Below are 19701 nucleotides of genomic sequence, written 5' to 3'. Positions count from 1 at the left end.
AGAGTGCCGTGGCATTACAGCTCACAGCAACCTCCAACTCCTGGGCTCAAGCGAGTCTCCTGCCTCCGTCTCCCAAGTAGCTGGGACCACAGGCGCCCACCGCAACGCCCGGCTATTTTTTGGTTGCAGCCGTCGTTGTTTGGCGGGTCCAGGCTGGGGATTCGAACCCGCCACCTTAGGTGTACGTGGCTGGCACCTTAGCCGGTTGAGCTATAGGCGCCGAGCCGAGGTTGAACATCTTTTCATATACTTATTTGCTATCCTCATGTCTTCTTTGCTGCAGTACCTAGTCAAGTACTTTCTCCATTTTCATTAGGATTTCTTTCTTCTCCCTCCCTCTCCCCTTCCCTTCTGTCTCCTCCCCTCCCTTTCCCTCCCCTTCCCTACCCTTCCCTTCCCCATGTTGCCCAGGCTAGACTGCCATGGCAACAGCCTAGGTCACAGCAACCTCAAACTGCTCAGCTCAAGCAATCCTCTTGCCTCAGTCTCCCAAGTAGCTGGGACTACAGGCACTTTCCACAATGCATAGCCTATTTTTGTATTTTTAGTGGAGATGGGGGCTCACTCTTGGTCAGGCTGGTCTCACTCTTGCTGGTCTTAAACTCCTGAGCTCAAGCGATCCTCTCACCTCAGCCTCTCAGAGTGTTAGGATTACAGGCATGAGCTACCATGCCTGGCCAAGGGATTTTTGTTTTCTTATTGTCGATTTGTGAGATTCCTTACATGGTCTAGAAATAAGTCCCTTGTCAAATATGTGATTTGCAAATACTTTTTCTCAGTCTATAGCTTATCTTTTTATTCTCTTGACAGTGTCTTTATCAAACTACTATAATTTTTATGAAGTCCAATTTGTCAATTATTTTTTCTTTTATATCCATTAAAAGCACTTTTACTGTCATATATGAGACTTCTTCATCTAGTTCCCAGGTCACAAAGACTGTCTTCTAAACATCTTATAATTTTATGTTTTACATTTAGACCTATGATCCATTTTTAGTTAATCTTTATATAATGTATAAAGTTTAGGTCAATGTTTTTCACTTATGTGAAATTAGTGCAAGATTTTTTTGTTGCACTTTCAACATAATTTTAAAAGAAGGCTATCTCCAATGAATTGTTTTTGCAAATAGCCATATTTTTTGTGGGTCTATTTCAGAACTCTGTTCTGTTCCGTTGGTCTCTATGTCTACTACCCCTTTGCAAATATCACATATCTTTTGTGGTATGTAGTTACTATATCTTTACAGAGAGTCTTAAAATTAGGTAGTGTGATTCCTTTGACTTTTTTTTCAAATTGTTTTAGCTGTTCTTTCATATAAATTTTAGAATTAGCTTATCTATATCTATAAAAAATCCTGCTACATTAAATCTATAGATTATTTATTATCTTAGAAAAACAATACAAAATCTTTATCTTTTTTATGGCTGAATAATACTGCATATTGTACATATACCATAGTTTATTAATCATTCATGTATTGAAAGGCACTTGGGTTATTTCCACATCTTTGTGGATTGCAAATTGTGTTCCTATAAACATTCATGTGCACATGTCTTTATGATAAAATAAGACTTGCTTTTCTAAGATAATAAACTGGCTCACTAAATTCATAACTAAATTTGAAGGAGTATATTAGTATGATGTAATTTGAGGACAGGCCCTCAGGGCAGGAGGTGGTGGTTTGAAACATCAAAAAGAGGATACCAGCCAGACATGGTGGTTAATGCCTATAATCCTAGTCCTCTGTGAGACTGAGAAGGGAGTTCAAGACCAGCCTGAGCAAGAGCAAGACCCCATCTCTACTAAAAATAGAAAAAATTAGTGGGTGTGGTCACTATAGTTCCAGTTATTAAGGAGGCAAAGGCAGGAGGATGACTGGAGCCCAGGAATTTGAGGTTGCTGTGAGCTGTGATGATGCCATTGCACTCTACCCAGGGCAACAGAGCAAGACCCTGTCTCAAAAGAAAAGAAATAATGACACCATGTATCTTAATTCCTTTGCATCAACATTTCTAAATTCTCATGATGCTTCCCAGAAATGAAAATATGTATTGAAAAAGGAGCTAAAGGAAGAGATTAGAGTGAATGGCATGTGGAAGAGAAGAAACACACACCAACTTTGAGTCAAGCCATTTAAGTGCAATTCTTGCCCTGTTCTTCAGTTTTATCTTCAGCCTTGGAGAATTCCCAGAACCTTCTTGTGCTAGACTAGGGCTGGGACAAGAGCTGCTTCTCAGCTGTTGGAATTAGCTGTCTATTGCTGCAGTATTTGCTTTCCATGTTTAGCATTAAAACCTCAGTGAAAGTTGTTTCAGCCTATGATACAAAATTGAGGTGTAAAAGCATGTGGCAAAATAGAAAGGAATTAAGGAGATAATAAAAAGTATGAATGAAGGGCTGTAGGTCAAAGGATACTACTACCACACTCAGTTGGCTACACACAGGATCATTTATATCTTAAATATGCTTTGCAGTTTTTATTTAAGATGCCTTTTAAAATCCAAGCTACCTTTTCTTAAATCATCTTGCTTTTCAGGCCTGACGCTTAGTTTGCTGACAAGGCAACTGATTCCTCCTCTCAATGTCACTTATGCAGCTTTCTGTTCTTCAGTAATTTATGCAATCTTTGGATCATGTCATCAAATGTCCATTGGTGAGTTCAGTACTGAAATACACAGGAGGTTGATGAAATTTCCACCTCAATCATTTAGTTATTGCTAAGGAACCCAATATAAAAGCATCTTTAGGCTGGGCACAGTAGCTCACATTGATAATTCCAGCTCTTTGGGAAGCCAAGGTAGGGGATTGCTTGAGGTCAGGAGTTCAAGACCAGCCTGAGCAACATAGTGAGACTCCCCTACTCTGTCCCTACTAAAAATAGAAAAATTAGCTGGGCATGTCTGTAGTCCCAGCTACTTGGGAGGCTGAGGCAGGAGGATCTTTTGCACCCAAGAATTTGAGATTGTTGTGAGCTAGGATCATGCAACTGCCCTCATGCCCAGGCAACAAAGTGAGACCTTGTCTCAAGCAACAACAATAACAACTATCTTTAAGATAGAAAGAAAGGAGGCAGAAGATGGACGTTCCATCCATATGGTTAGTGTTCACATTGTAGAAATAAATACTTCCCCTAGTGTGAAGTTGTTTTTTTGTTTTGTTTTTTTTTTTTGAGACAGAGTCTCACTATGTTGTCCTCAGTGGAGTGCTATGATGTTACAGCTCACAGCAACCTCAAACTCTTGGGCTTAAGCAATTCTCTTGCCTCAGCCTTCCAAGTAGCTGAGACTACAGGCGCTTGCCACAATGCCCAGCTATTTTTTTGTTGCAGTTGTTTAGTTGGCCCTGGCTGAGTCTGAACCCACCACCCTCAGTGTATACGGCTGACGCTGTAACCACTGTGCTATGGGCGCTAAGCCTAGTGTGTCATTTTTAATGTCACCACACACAAAAAAAAAACAGGCTAGCAAGATGTTCCCCAGAAGAATAAGAGAGTGGAGGTACTTTTCCTGATGAAATTGCCACATGTTGGAATCTGGCTGCCCTCGATGCAAAAGATCCAGAAATGATTTTGCCAATACTCCCAGATCTATCTTGCAGCTATACCCATGATAACCTAACTCCATGGGGCTGATTTGTAATGCAGCATGCCAGCTTCTTATTTCACAATGAGAAAATGCTGTCATTATAATCAAAACACTAAAGTCCATGAGATAAGTACTTTCCTTCCCTGAGTCAAAAGTCCATCTACTAATTTATAATTAGTAATGACTATTTCAAGGACCATACTTGTTAAAAGTTGACATTTATTCAATGAGATTCCTTTTGCTGGGCTTCCCCACTGAGCATTCAGCCAACATGACCACTCTGATTGGCACACTCTTTCTCCTAATATGTTTTGTATATTTGGTCTGATAAGTATCCCATCCTTGTAGATGTGACATGCTACTCTGCCTTATTTAAGAACAGTATTACATACATTTATTCAAATCCATTATGTGTTCATTTTACATTTGAACACCAAGAGAATAATTTTATTCCCATATTTGTAAGTTTCTTGGGCACCTCACCGTTTTTTACAAATACTGATTATAAGGCTGTTAGAGTTTTGTGTCTGTTAGGTAACTTTAAAGGTAAGATTTGCCTTTGCTCCTATATGTGTGTATGTCAATATGAGGAGTTAATGAAATAATGTTTGAAACAGGTTTAGCTCAGTGTCATCTTGCACGTAGTAAATCCTTTGGAAGTGTTGTCTATTATTTTTCTTCCAATTGTTATTAATTAGCATTGTTTTCTGATCTTTTCACTATCATCTCACTTTTAAAGAGCAGGCACAACAGCTGAACCTGACACCTATTTCTCTTTCCGTCCCACTCCATATGCCCCTAAATAAAGAGACTAAATACCTGAACCACCAAATCTAAATTCAGTGGCGATATGTGCAGCCACAGTTCTCTTTCCTGCTTTATTACTTCTTGATCACCACTTTCTTTTCTTTTTTTTGAGAGAGAGTCTCATTTTGTCGCCCTGGGTAAAGTACTGTGGCGTCACAGCTCACAGCAACCTCCAGCTCTTGGGCTTAGGCGATTGATTCTCTTGCCTCAGCCTCCCGAGTAGCTGGGACTACAGGTGCCCACCACAATGCCCAGCTATTTTTTTGTTGCAATTTGGCCAGGGTCAGGTTTGAACCCACCACCCTCAGTATATGGGGCTGGCACTCTACTCACTGAGCCACAGGCCTCACCCTCGATCGCCACTTTCAAAGAAGAAAAGTTCTTCAAATCAAGGACAATACAAAATCAAACCATGCCTTGCTTTGTCAATATCCATCAGTTTACCTAGACTGGAAACCTCACCTACTGCCTCTAACATCTTCTCCCATAGGTTCCTTCTTCCTTTTGAGCGCTCTGATGATTAATGTTCTGAAAGTGAGCCCATTCAACAACGGTCACCTGATCCTGGGAACTTTCATCAAAGAAGACTTTTCTGTCCCCTACTACTTTACAGGCTATAATAAATCCTTAAACGTGGTAGCAACCACAACTTTTCTGACTGGGATTATTCAGGTAGGATCTGAACTTCTGAACCCCTGAAAAAAAAACTGAGTAAAGGGACTACAAAGAGAGCCCTTCTTTTAATTGCTCCCATGATCTGTTGTGATACATCTGGAACTCCAGTGATTTATTTTTTAGAAACTTGTAGGATGTGTGGAAGAGGCTGTCTCCTTGGTGACAAAACTTCTCCCTCCTCAGAAATCATCCCCCACTGATTTAGGATGAGATACTGAACACTCTCATCAGTCCCTTCTTCTCTAAGACAAAGAAGGATCCTAGGGACTATGGTCCAGAGTTCCATTCCTGATTTTACCTTTTTAAAAATTAATTTATATTCTTTCAGCAAGAATATCTTAATAGGCTCACATAGTATACTTTGAGTTAGTAACTATTAGGGTCAGACCTGGAATCCTTTTTCTGCATTGACAGGGGCCACAGCTAAAGGACAATAATATAATGATTTATTAAAATCCAAAACTTATGGCTCAGCACCTGTGGCTCAAGCAGCTAAGGCGCCAGCCACATACACCTGAGTTGGTGGGTTTGAATCCAACCTGGGCCCACCAAACAACAGTGATGGCTGCAACCAAAAAATAGCCAGATGTTGTGGCAGGCGCCTGTAGTCCCAGCTACTTGGGAGGCAGAGGCAGGAGACTCGCTTGAGCCCAGGAGTTGGAGGTTGCTGTGAGCTGTGATGCTATGGCACTCTACCCAGGGGGACAGCTTGAGGCTCTGTCTCAAAAAAAAAAAAAGTCCAAAACTTATTTTGGCAGTGTCTTTAATTTTAATCTGAGAGCCTCCTACCTGCTAAATTAAAGTCACATCTTCCAGCTTTTTTTCTCTTTTTTCCTAACTAACCTATTTTATAGCTGATTTTTCATTGATCCCCTGGGGACTGTATTTCATTGGGGAAGGATTTTCTGGAAGCCTACAAAGGCAGACTATCATAGTGGGCTCCAGCCCTGACACTTATGAGCTGTACGAACTTCAGTAAACTTGGCCCTTTGTGGGCTTCAGTTTCCTCATTTGTAAACGGGGAGTAATATTTGTTTTTAGTGTTCTTATGAGGATTGAGAAAATGCATGCAAAGTATTCAGCCCAGAGCTTGTCACATAGTGAGCATCAATAAGGTATAATTACTAAATACTGGGAAATGAATTTGGTATTTAAAGAGAAACCAAAAATAAAAAAAGAGGATAGAATTCCTGTGGTTAAGCAGTTCAATCTCGTGGGAGAATACAGAATACAAGCAATATGTCAGCAACCTCCTAATTATCTAAGTGGACTCAGACATGTTCTCTTCCCTCCTTCAAACCTCAGCTTTTTTCATCTAAAGAAGGAGAGGACATTCCATTTCCAGGAAGATGGAATGGATATACTTTTCCCTATTCTTTTTGCGAAGTACAACTAAAAATGTTGGACAGGATACATAAAATAAACAAAACGAGACTCTAAAAGATGATGAGAAGGGCAGAATGGCTTGAAATTTCAAGACCCAAGGAATGACACTGTGGTGATTTCTTTGGGTTTTATTTTTGCCAGATATACCTAAGCATAGAGCTGAAGAAGCCCAAAACTCAAAATGCTAACAGATATAGACAAAAAAAATTTTTTTTCACAACAAAAGCCAGCTTTTGTTTTTTGTTTTTCATGTTATCCACACAGGTAAAAAGCCTGCTTTTCTATAGCCACAGGGCGAGGAAAGGCTAGCAAGACCAAAAACATTTAGACAATAAATAAATACTCCAGCCAAAATCAAGGGGAAAAAAAAACCATAGCTGATTATTACCTCCACCCAGGCCAACGAAAGCCAGATGAGGAACCTAGACTTCTACCTTCACCCAGCTATAAGACACCCAACCTCCCAGTTTGGGTGGTAGCAGAGAAAGCTAAATAGGAAGTCAAAACTCTCATTCCTGGAAGAGGCCTAGTGAAGATCCAGGTGTTTCCCCTCTCAGCAGCAGTAGTGAGGCGGACTTTCCTCTGCTTAGGTGTCAGTGGAGGCCATATGGGAAGAAGTAAAGGCATTCCTGCCTCTCCCAGCCAAAGTGCTATCAATGGGAGGCCTAGTTGGGAACCAGAACATTCAACTTTGTTCAGCAATAATGAAGAATTCCTATTGCCTCCGGTGTCAGTAAAGGCCAAGTGGGGAACCTGGACTTCTGCCTCTACCGGGAAGTAACAAGGTGGCATCCTCCCCTTCTGCCAGAGCTTTGTCAAAAAATAAACTAGCAGGCTGGACGTGGTGGCTCACACCCATAATCTCTGCACTTTGGGAGGCTGAGGTGGGAGGATTCCTCGAGGCCAGGAGTTCAAGAACAGCATGGAGAATATAGAAAGACTCCCATCTTTACAAAAAATAATTTATTATCCAGCCGTGGTGGCTGTCACCTGTAGTCGCAGCTACTCAGGAGGCTGAGGCAGGAGCAATCGCTGGCGCCCTGAAGTTAGAGGCTGCAGTGAGTTATGATGCTCTGCACTCTACAACTCTAGGTGACAGAGCGACACCTTGCCTCAAATTAAAAATAAAATCCAATAAGAAGTCTGGGAAAAGGGCAGTACTTCCGGGTAGGAGCAAGAGTCCCTAGACTACAGGAGGGGCCTGCAGCGACAGCAGCCATTGGGGGCGCACCTGGCTCACTATTACCGGGGAGATTCCTCAGTGGATTCCCACTTTCCTGCTAGACTTTGTCTTCCCCTAGCGCAAGGAATGCGAGATGGTGGCCATGCAATAGAAAATGAACCACGCACAGCTGAAGCTCCCGCAGCAGCGCCACTGCGCCCACTACCTCATCGCTTGCACGCAGCTCAAGGGCAAGTGCGACAGCTTCCCCAACTTCCTAGCCTGTGAGCACCAGCACCTCCACTGCGTGACGCGCATGAAGGAGTTTGAATCAGAGCAGGGGGACACAGAGGATGCCAGGGTGGGAGAGGTGGCTCCCGAGGTGGCTCTGGACGGGGTCTGCGTCCTTCCCTGTGGACAAGTCAGAGAAATAAAGGAGGGACAGAGAGAGAGAGAGAGACGGAGGACGGCGGGAGAGAGAGACTGAACTAGATAATAATACCTAACTAACATTTATTGCTATGTGCTAGAGAATGTTCTAGGCACTTTACCTGCATTACTTCATTTGATCCTCACAACAACTCTTCTCGAGGATAAGCTATTAGGGTCGTCTTTACTTTAAGGAAACATAGCAGAGAGAGGTTAGGTAAATTGCCCAAAGTCATACAGTCAGTGAGACAGATACCAAACTGGGATTCAGTTTCAGTTGTCTGTCTCCAGAATCTATGCTCCGGGTTATCTTGAAGTACAAAATAATATTCATGGCTCAGCGCCTGTGGCTCAAGTGGCTAAGGTGCCAGCCACATACACCTAAGGTGGTGGGTTCAAATCCAGCCCGGACCCACCAAACAACAATGACGGCTGCAACTGAAAAAAAATAGCCAGGCGTTGTGGCAGGTGCCTGTGGTCCCAGCAACTTGGGAGGCAGAGGCAGGAGACTCGCTTGAGCCCAGGAGTTGGAGGTTGCTGTGAGCTATGCCACGGCACTCTACCCAGGGGGACAGCTTGAGGCTCCGTCTCAAAAAAAAAAAAAAAAAAAATATATATATATATATATATTTATAAAAGTGAAGAGTTCAGTGCTGAAAGAACATGAAGTAAAAGAACAATGTTTAGTTGAATTGGAGTTGTCTGGGAAGGAAACAACTATTTATTGAGTCCCTTCTTTCATTCATTCAACATTTAGTACCAGCTTTCTGTAAGGGCGGGGTAGGTTTCACCTCACAGGTCAGCTCTGACTGATTGGCAGTGGCTGCCTAGAATATTATGTTAATGTTAACACTGACTCTGATGCCACACCCCTATGGGGGGAAAAGAGTTCTGTGGTATTTGAAGATATTTGCCGTTTGTAGGAAGGGTGGAAGGAAAGGATGGCATGAAAATGATATGTATTTTTATCTATCACTGTTTTCACATTTGAACTAGTTGTTTTACGCATGTTATATAATTTTAATCCATAGAAAACACTGTGGTTTATTAGTCACGTTTTGAAGATGAGGAAACTGAGGCTCAGAGAGTTACCTTGTCCACACTCCCATAGCCAGTGAATGGCAGGGCCCGGGCTGAAGCCAAGTTCTCCAACCCTGGGAACCATGCTTTCACCACACCTCTCTAAGGAGAAGAATTTTATAGAGCTCTTGAAAAAGAGAATGCACACAAACTGGCAGAAATGGAAAAAAAAAAAAAGGAAAAGAGGACTTTGTGGGTTAAGCATAGAAACAGGAATCAGCCAATTACACAGAAACTAGGAGGTACATTGGCCTGACTATAGTATAAGTGCGTATGAGCAGTAATGACAGGAGATTAAGCGGTTCATGGCTGATGACAAGCTTTGAAGCAAAAGCTTTTAAAGCCAAAAGATGTATTGGTTCTAAATTGTTTGTTTTCTGAGAGCAATGGACAGTGAAGTGGTGACAATACTAGGCTCTAAGACTCCCATTTTGTTCTTTCCCCCACTTAATGAATTGTCTTCATTGGGCTGTACCAATTTTCTTTTTTTTTTGAGACAGAGTCTCAAGCTGTGCCCTGGGTAGAGTGCGTGGCATCATAGCTCACAGCAACCTCCAACTTGGGCTCAACAGTTTTTCTATATTTAGTAGAGATGGGGTCTCGCTTTTGCTCAGGCTGGTCTCGAACTCGCGAACTCAAGTAATCCACCCGCCTCGGCCTCTCAGAGTGCTAGGATTACAGATGTGAGCCACTGCGCCTGGCCAAGAGCTGTACCAGTTTCTAACCTACTCTCTTAAGGGATTGGGGGCCGGACATGGTGGCTCATGCCTATAATCCTAGCACTCTGGGAGGCCAAGGCAGGTGGATTGCTTGAGCTCACGGGTTCGAGACCAGCCTGAGCAAAAATTGAGACCCCCGTTTCTACTAAAAATAGAAAAACTGAGGCAAAAACTTGAGCCCCAAAGTGCATCAATGTACACAGTTACCATTCAATAAAAAAAAAAAAAAAGAAAAGAAAGTTGAAAAAAAAAAAACAAAACTTGAGCCCAAGAATTGGAAGTTGCTATAAGCCATGACGCCATAGCACTCTACCCAGGGTGCCAGCTTTAGCTCTGCCTCCAAAAAAAAAAAAGAAAAATTAAGGGGATTGGGACTCATCCTCTAATCATGGATTTTCTAATGGTGTTACTGGTTGTGCCCAGAATCCCTTGTTTCTTATCTACCCACTATGAAAAATGATAGCAGGCAACAAAGCAAAGGTAGAAAAAGGACTGTCTTGCAAGCTGAAAGGAAGGGAAAGTACACTTCACAGGGCAGGAGCAGGCCTTTGTCCACCAGGACTCTGGCCTGGCTGCTTAGGATCTCTAGGCTTTTATTGTTTTCATCCAGTGTGGAAGTGCCACAGTATTTGAATTGTCCAATGGAGTACCAAGAACTAGTGAGGGTGGATTTCCTCCCTTTATAGTCTCCTTTTATGGATATGTCATGGCATCCATCCCTGATTCTCTCAAGTTCACCTTGAATTCTCAAGCTATTTCAAGAGAGTCCCACAAAAATTCCCTTTATCTTTCTACACACTCACCCTCAGTTCACTCGCCTCCTCTCTTCTTACTCATATCTAACTGATCTACCTACCCCAACAATTGTGGGTTTGGTTTTTTTTTTGAGACACAGCCTCAAGCTGTCCCCCTTGGTAGAGTGCTGTGGCATCACAGTTCACAGCAACCTCCAACTCCTGGGCTCAAGCGAGTCTCCTGCCTCAGCCTCCCAAGTAGCTGGGACCACAGGCGCCTGCCACAATGCCCGGCTATTTTTTGGTTACAGCCGTCATTGTTGTTTGGTGGGCCTGGGCTGGATTCGAACCCGCCACCTTAGGTATATATGGCTGGCGCCTTAGCCACTTGAGCCACATGTGCCCAGCCAATAATTGTGTTTTTTATTATAAAAGATAATCGTTGAGTGCTGCCAATGCCCTAGTGGAGACACTGGGGTCAACATCAGATTCGAAATATTTAAAGTGAATATAAAACTATTTCAGCAATGTAGACAATTAAGTGTGTTGTGGTAGGTTATAGTGCTGTTGGTAAAACATGTCTCCTGATATCCTATACAACAAACAAATTTCCATCTGAATATTTTCCAACTGTTTTTGACAACTATGCAGTCACAGTTATCATTTGTGATGAGCCATATGCTCTTGAACTTTCTGATACTACAGGGCAAGAGGATTATGACAGATTATGATCACTGAATTATCCACAAACAGATGTATTTCTAGTCTATTTTTCAGTGGTCTCTCCATCCTCATTTGAAAATGTGAAAGAAAAGTGGGTGTCTGAGATAACTCACCACTGTCCAAAGACTCCCTTTCTTGCTTGTTGAGAACCAAATTGATCTCAGAGATGACTCTTACTATTGAAAAACTTGGCAAGAACAAACAGAAGCCTATCACACCAGAGACTGCTGAAAAGCTGGCCCCTGACCTGAAGGCTGTCAAGTATGTGGAGTGTTCTGCACTTAACACAGATAGGCCTAAAGAATGTAGTTGATGAAGCAATATTGGCTGCCCTGGAACCTCCAGAACTGAAGAAGAGCTGCCGGTGTGTGCTGCTGAACATCTCTCCAGAGCCCTTTCTGCACAGCTGGTGATGGCATCATACTAAAAGCAATGTTTAAATCAAACTAAAGATTAAAAATTATGTTTTGGCACCTATGGCTTAAGTGGCTAGGGCCCCAGCCACATACACCTAAGGTGGTGGGTTTGAATCCAGCCCGGGCCCGCCAAACAACAATGATAGCTGCAACCAAAAAATAGCTGGGTGTTGTGGTGGGCACCTGTGGTCCCAGCTAGTTGGGAGGCTGAGGCAGGAGACTCGCTTGAGCCCAGGAGTTGGAGGTTGCTATGAGCTGTGATGCCATGGCACTCTACCCAGGGGGACAACTTGTAAAAAAAAATTAAAATTTTTGCAATAACGACAAATGCCCTGCACTTACATACAGGCATCCACTGCACATGGTGTCAGATGAGGCACCTAGGTATGGCCCTCCCTTTCCCTTCCCAATACTAGTTAATTTTGAGTAATTGTGTACTAGTTTTTTTGTTGTTTCCAAAAAAAAAAATTTTTTTTTTTTTAGAGCAAGATATGCTTGTGATGACTCTGTAATAGACTAATTTAAATTGCCTTTATTTATTTATTTTTGCAGTTTCTGGCAGAGGGCTGGATTTGAACCAGCCACCTCCGGCATATGGGGCCAGTGCCCTACTCCTTTGAACCACAGGTGCTGCCCAACTAATTTGAATTGTTGAAGCTGCTCCCTAGTTCCACTCTAGAGAGTATTCTGGGACATCTTAGTGTCCTTTTATTCCCCCCTTCTGTTTTTGGAATCTGTTTTTTTTGTTTGTTTTTTTTTTGTAGAGACAGATTCTCACTTTATTGTCCTTGGTAGAGGGCATGGTGTCAAAGCTCACAGCAACCTCCAGTTCTTGGGCTTAGGTGATTCTCTTCCCTCAGCCTCCCGAGTAGCTGGGGCTACAGGCCCCTGCCACAATGCCTGGCTATTTTTTTGTTGCAGTTTGGCCAGGATCCAGGTTCGAACTGCCACCCTCGGTATTTGGGGCTGGTGCCCTACCCACTGAGCCACAGGCACTGTCTGTGTGATTTGTTTTTTAGTGTTTTTTTTTTTTTTAATTCATTAACCAGTGGACAGCCTTTTAAGGGGAAGAGGATGGATTGATTCCACGTTCCACATTTTAGATCTAGTTTAGAAAACGTGTTCCCCATGGTGCTCTTAGGAAGGAGTATAGTAAATGAATGCCTCACTTAATAACATACTCCTTTTTGGTTTTTTTAAAACAGAGTTTCACTATGTTGCCCTCAGTAGCTGCCATGGCATCACAGTTCACAGCAACCTCAAACTCCTGGGCTTAAGCGATTCTCTTGCCTCAGCCTCCCAAGAAGCTGGGACTACAGGCGCCTGCCACAATGCCAGGCTATTTTGTTGTTGTTGTTGCCATTGTTGTTTAGCATTCCTGGGCCAGATTCAAACCCCAGCCCCGGTGCATGTGGTCAGCACCCTAAGCACTGAGCTATGGACACAAGCCAACATACTCCTTTTTGAAAGTTGCCTTTTCTCTCCACCTCTTGAGTAGATCCAGTATTTGATGAAAGTCATGAAAGTGGGTGGAACCTGTCTTGCCCCTCCTCTTTTCTAGGATGCACTATATATGTGACTGTGACTTTAAGGAAATTTGTTTGCCATTTGCTGATTTTTTTGGAAGTTGATTTCTTGGTTTTTTTTTTTTTTTTGAGACAGAGCCTCAAGCTGTCACCCTGGGTAGAGTGCCATGATGTCACAGCTCACAGCAATCTCCCAACTCCTGGACTTAAGCAATTCTCTTGCCTCCACCTCCCAAGTAGTTGGGACTACAGGTGCCCGTCAACACACCCAGCTATTTTTTGGTTGTAGTTGTCATTGTTGTTTGGCAGGCCCAGGCTGGATTTGACCCTGCCAGCTCTGATTTTCGTGGCTGGTGCCTTAGCTGTTTGAGCTATCGGCACTGAGTCTGGAAGTTGATTTCTAACTTCTTTCACTGATTAATGAAGAAAAGTACTGCCCTTTTGAAATACACCAAATGGATTGAGTTCATAATTTAAAAAAGAAATTTCCTGTCAAAAAAATAAATAAATAAAAGTTGATTAGCTCAAACTGTAAAAAAGTATAGAAAGTGTTATCCCCAACCTCTAATCCCATTCTTCAAAGGTAGCTTCTGTAACAGTTCAGTGCCTATCCTTTTAGATCTTTTGTGTGTGTATAAAATTTTCTTATTTAACATATTTATATCTTATATATGTATTGGACCTATAAAATACCTTCTTTATTTATATATTCAGTACATACGTAATCTTGAACACATAAATTCAGTGCCATCATTCTCAAAGAGTCAAAGGCCAAGAAATTTGAGCTGGATCCCAGTTTTTTTGACTTCTCTTTTCCTTTGTGATATGCTGCATTCCTCATAGATAATTGTACTATGTACTACTAGGGTTGTTAAACCTCTCCTGAAAAGGACTATCAAAGCTTCTAAGGAAAGGGCCTTTAATAAGGCAAAGGCTTTTTTGATCACCTTGCCGCTGTTTCCCCAAAGCAACCTAGGGGGCAGTAGATTCCTGAATTTAATTTACCTAGCTAACAATGCTCATGAAGAAAGGAGAAAAAGATGTGAGTTAGTGCTTGTTGGGAGCTTCTGGTCAAGTTCTGTTCATTAGGGAAGGAGAGACTCGAGAGTTATACAAGGGGCCTAACTTAACTTACTTACTGGAAGCCCTTCTGAGAAGGGGCTTTGGGGCCCCTGGATAGGGCCACTGGTGTCATTGCTAGTTTGAAGATGTTCTGCCCCACTCTGTTTTTCTTTTCCATCTGAACCCCTGCAGCTGTTAATGGGCATGATGGGTTTGGGCTTAGTTACCACATACCTTCCGGAGGCTGCAATCAGTGCCTATCTGGCTGCTACCGCACTGCACGTCATATTGTCCCAGCTGACTTTCGTCTTCGGGGTTATGATTAGTTTCCACTCTGGTCCCATCGCCTTCTTCTACGTGAGTAATTTCAACCTTCACCTACGGTTACAGTGTCCCTCCCCTTGCCTCCAAAGAGAAGTGGGCCCCAGCAGAGAAACTCCTGCTAGAGTCCTAGGAATAGTTTCCTCTCTCCTAGATCTAAGTCCTGTTTAATTGCAGATGCCAGTTAGACTATGTTTCCTGTTGCATTAACAACTTCAGCTCAGGGGTGGCTCCTGTGGCTCAAGGAGTAGGGTGCCAGCCCCTTATGCCAAGGGTGGTGGGTTCAAACCCAGCCCCGGCCAAAAAAAAAACTAACTTCAGCTCAGTCTTTTAAACTTACATGATTTGCATTAAAATTTGTCCTGCAAGATGCTGTAGCTATATATCATGAACAGATGACCTATGTCCTTTCTGTTACACCGAAACAAATAAAGTGTATTCTATCCTTGTTGAACATTACTGCCTCTTTTAATTTCTTTTTCAACTTAAAATATGTCCCCACCCTCACTGTTATGATATGCCCATAAAGACCTTTTAGCAACTCTACCTAAGAGCTTCTTTCTAAACTAAACTAGAATAAGTGTCATTTTCTAGATTTATGCAATTATTATATCCCTTTCTAAGCCTCTATAATTTTTCTTTCAGAACATAATGAATTATTGTCTAGCCCTTCCAAAAGCTAACTCCACTAGTATTCTGCTATTTCTAACTGCTGTTGTTGCTCTGAGAATCAACAAATGTATCAGGATTTCTTTCAATCGCTATCCCATCGAGTTTCCCATGGAATTATTTCTGGTAAGTGTTTTTGATGCCTGGAATTCATGGTTAGATAATATAAGAATTGTTTTTAATTTTTATTGTTGGGGATTCATTGAGGGTACAGGAAACCAGGTTACACTGATTGCATTTGTTAGGTAAAGACCCTCTTACAATCGTGTCTTGCCCCCAAAAGGTGTGGCACACACCAAGACCCCACCCACTTGCTCCTTCCCTCTCTCTGCTCTTCCTTTCCCCCACCCCACCCTCCTTTTTCTCTCTGCTCCTCCCTTCCCCCCACCCCTACGCTGTCATTAATTGTCATCGATTGTCCTCATATCAAAATTGAAAACATAGGATTCATGCTTCTTCATTCTTATGATGCTTTACTAAGAATAATGTGTTCTACTTCCATCCAGGTTAATACAAAGGCTGTAAAGTCTCCATTTTTTTAATGGTGGAATAGTATTCCACGGTATACATATACCACAGCGTGTTAATCCGTTCCTGGGTTGGTGGGCATTTAGGCTATTTCCACATTTTGGCAATTGTAAATTGAGCTGCAGTAAACAGTCTAGGGCAAGTGTCTTTATGATAGAAGGATTTTTTTCCTTCTGGGTAGATGCCCAGTAATGGGATTGCAGGATCAAATCTAGTAGGTGTTTTTGATGTCTGGAATTCATGGTTAGATAATATAAGAATTAAAAAAAAAATATGTTGACTATGCCAAAGCTGAACACATTCAGTTTTAAATACATATATGTTTATATTTGTAAAACATGCTTAGTTTACTTATTTTTATTTTCCTTAAACATTTGTAAATGAGAGTATAGTTGACAAATAAAAATTATGTACATTTACAGTGTACAACATGATATTTTGATATGTGTAGACACTGAGAAATGGTTAAATCATGCTAATTAACATATCCATCACCTTATATACTTACCATTTTTTGTTGTGAGAACATTTAAGATCTACTCTCTTGGCAATTTTTAAGTTTATAATACTTTATTAACCATTAACAATAGATGATTAATTCCCTCAAAACATGCTTATTTTTAAGCACTTTTATTTATTGCCTCTTTCTCATAAATTTTCAAAAATACAGGGTTTTTTTCCTTACAAAAGAAATTCAGTATCATTCTAAAAATTTTGAAAAATATGACGAGATTGTTTTTAAAAAGGGGAAAGGAGGTTGGCATGGTGGCTCTTGCCTGTAATCCTAGCACTTTAGGAGGCCTAGGCAGGTCGATAGCTTGAGCTCACAAGTTCAAGACCAGCCTGAGCAAAAAGCGAGACCCTGTTGGTACAAAAAAAGAAAAAGAAGAAAAAGAAAAGAAAAAAACTGAGGCAAGAGGATTGCTTGAGCCCCTGAGTTGGAGGTTGCTGGGAGCTATGACACTATGGCACTCTACCCAGGGCAACAGCTTAAGACTCAGTCTCAAAAATAAATAAATAAATAAATAATAAAGGGGAAAGGGAAAAAAAAATACCTCTTAGTTGCACCATCCAAAGTCAACTACTATTAATACTTTTTTACTGTCAATTATTCACTCCTTTCTTCTTTCTGACAAACATAAGACAAATCCATACTCAGTGTTTGTGAATTTCCATCTTTTTCTATGTAGAAGTTTTATTTTGTTTGTTTGTTTTGAAACAGAGCACTTCTATTCCTAGAAGCAATGCATAATATTTAGATAATCATATGCTTTTTTTTTTTAACCCTCTGCAGATTCTTGGCTTCACTGCACTTGCAAACAGGATAAGCATGGCCACAGAAACAAGCCACACACTTATTGACATGATTCCTTATAGGTCAGTAATCCTACTTTTCTTTCTTTCTTTCTTTCTTTTTTTTTTTTTAGTGAGACTCAAAGAATGAGACTCTGCCACCCTGGGTAGAGTACTATGGCGTCATAGCTTACAGCAATCTCAAACTCTTGGACTTAAGCAATCCTCTTACCTCAGCCTCCCGAGTAGCTGAGACTATAGGTGCCCACCACAATGCCTGCCTAGTTTTTCTATTTTTAGTAGAGATGGGGTCTTGTTCTTGCTCAGACTAGTCTCAAACTCCTAGGCTCAAGCAATCCACTTGCCTTAGCCTCCCAGACTACTAGGATTACAGGCATGAGCCACCGTGCCAGGCCAGTAATTCTACTTTTCAATATTGCTTTCCTCTTTCTGATACTCTCAGCTTCTGACCACACAACCTGACTGGTATTTTCTACTAGCAGTCTCTGGCCAAATTCATTTTGGAGCACAGAGACTCACAAAAGGAGAAGGCTAGGACAACTCCTTGTTTTTTCTCTGGTCAGCCTCTTTCTCCCTCTTCATAGTAGAGCCAATCCCCCCACCTAAGAAGAACTGTTTGCTGCACTACATGCAGCATATACAGACTCAAGTTTTGTTCATGGTGCATTATAGGCCTCTCAACCTCTGTACCTGTCTGATTAACTCTCAAGAGTTGGACAAGAGATGTCTCTGTTTTCCTAGCGTCTCTCCTATGGCTCAGTGTGCAGGAGATAAACGTTCCTTCTGCCTTCACCCACTTAGACTGAGTAAGTGCTCTTGAACAACAAAATTTTCTTACTCTGGGTAGAAATAGCCTGGCCTCTGGAGTTATTAGGACCTCAACAATTAATTTACACTACAATTCCTACCAGTGACTATGGGGTGCCACTCATACTTCTATTAGGAAATTATACTTTTTTTTAACCTTGATTGGATGAATCACATTAGCTAATTGACTGCAGTTTCTTAACTCACAGGCAGGATTTTGAAGAGCATTGCCCATTTCCTCATGTTGTGCAATAGGGAATCCCATAGAATCAAGAATACTGGCTAAACTCCAGAGTAACAAAACATAGGCTACTCTGGCACAGTCAGATTAAACTGGTCTCATATCCTACCAATTCTCAGTGAAATCTGATGATGGCTAAATCCATTTGAAATTTCTGTCTATTAAAAAGTGTGAGCTGGCAGCACTTAGGTATCAAGGAAGAGAAAGATAAATAAGACACGGTCTCTGCCCTCAGAAAAAATAGCAAGAATAACAATGGGATGGATGCCTTACATATTTACCTTATTTCATTTATTCCTCACAGTAATGCCATGACATAGATATCTTTTTTTCTTTTTTATGGCTGAGGAAACTAAGGCTTACTAAGTTTAAATGACTTGTCCAAGATCACATAGCTACTCAGTGACAGAGCTACCATTTGAACTCATTGCTCCTTAATTACAAAGTCTATAATAATAACCACTCTTATTACTTACTCACATACTTCTGTTATTAATGACTGATAAACCACACAGCCAAGCTTTGCTTACCTTTTATCATAAGATTCAAGGGTATAGATAGACAAGTGAACATTTCAAAAATTGAATTGTAAACAAAGCTTTGAACTCTTTTTTTTTTTTTTTTTTTTTGAGAGAGAGAGAGTCTCAGTCTGTTGTCCAGATTGGAATACAGTGGTACATTCATAGCTTACTGCAGCCTTGAATTCCTAGGCTCAAGCAATCCTCCCACCTCAGCCTCTTAGTAGTTGGGATTACAAGTGTGGGCCAACATACCCAGCTAGTTTTTTTTTGTTTTTTTTTTTGTAGAGTTGAGGTCTTGCTCTCTTGCCCAGATTGGTCTTAAACTCCTGATCTCAAGCTTCCTCCCACTTTGGCCTCCTAAAGTGCTGGGATTAGAAGTGTGAGCCACTGCACCCAGCCTGAATTCCTTTTTTTAAAAAAAATTATGTATTTATGTAGAGTTGCTAGGGACTGGTTAAACTGAACAAGTTAAATTAGCTCTTGCTGTGTCCCCTTTCAACCTAATTTGCTAACAAGAATTAAATGTTTATACAGAATAGTAAGAAGAAAAAGTAGTAGTTTCAGTGTTGTCATACGCAATATTTAAGCTTTACTAATATACATATATGATAATAAGTTAGATGTACCATGTACTTCTTTGGGTATACATTCTTATGTAACTTCTTAAAAGGAAAAGAACGGGGAAATTTGACAAAAAGTTAAATATCTGCCTCTGAGCAATTCAGTGATAGCTCTATTTAGCACATTACCTAGAAAACACCAAGATACTTATAGGTTATAAATAGGGAATTAAAGTAGACATTGGTTGGATAGTGAAGAAAATGATGACTCGGCACTTGTGGCTCAAGTGGCTAAGGCTCCAGCCACATACACCTAAGGTGGCAGGTTCGAATCCAGCCCAGGCCCACCAAAGAACAATGACGGCTGCAACCAAAAAATAGCCGGGCGTTGTGGCGGGCGCCTGTGGTCCCACCTACTTGGGAGGCTGAGGCAGGA

The 19701-nt window shown here is 41.4% G+C and overlaps 1 protein-coding gene and 1 pseudogene across 1 annotated transcript in view; both read left to right on the top strand.

Annotated features, from left to right (window-relative positions):
• The window catches only part of SLC26A8 (solute carrier family 26 member 8), a 68528-nt gene that overhangs the window by 10245 nt on the left and 38582 nt on the right, over positions 1-19701 (top strand). Inside the window, exons 3-7 of the mRNA XM_012804661.1 lie at positions 2538-2654; positions 4883-5064; positions 14497-14661; positions 15271-15420; positions 17117-17199. Of these exons, the coding sequence (XP_012660115.1) occupies positions 2538-2654; positions 4883-5064; positions 14497-14661; positions 15271-15420; positions 17117-17199 (697 nt within the window). The remainder of the gene's footprint in view (positions 1-2537; positions 2655-4882; positions 5065-14496; positions 14662-15270; positions 15421-17116; positions 17200-19701) is intronic.
• LOC105886910 lies at positions 11105-11713 on the top strand (annotated as a pseudogene).

The sequence above is a fragment of the Otolemur garnettii genome, unplaced genomic scaffold (assembly GCF_000181295.1).
Source record: "Otolemur garnettii isolate 467f Iridium unplaced genomic scaffold, OtoGar3 scaffold00031, whole genome shotgun sequence".
In the NCBI taxonomy this organism is placed as follows: Eukaryota; Metazoa; Chordata; class Mammalia; order Primates; family Galagidae; genus Otolemur; species Otolemur garnettii.
This window is presented reverse-complemented; position numbering and strand designations above follow the sequence as displayed.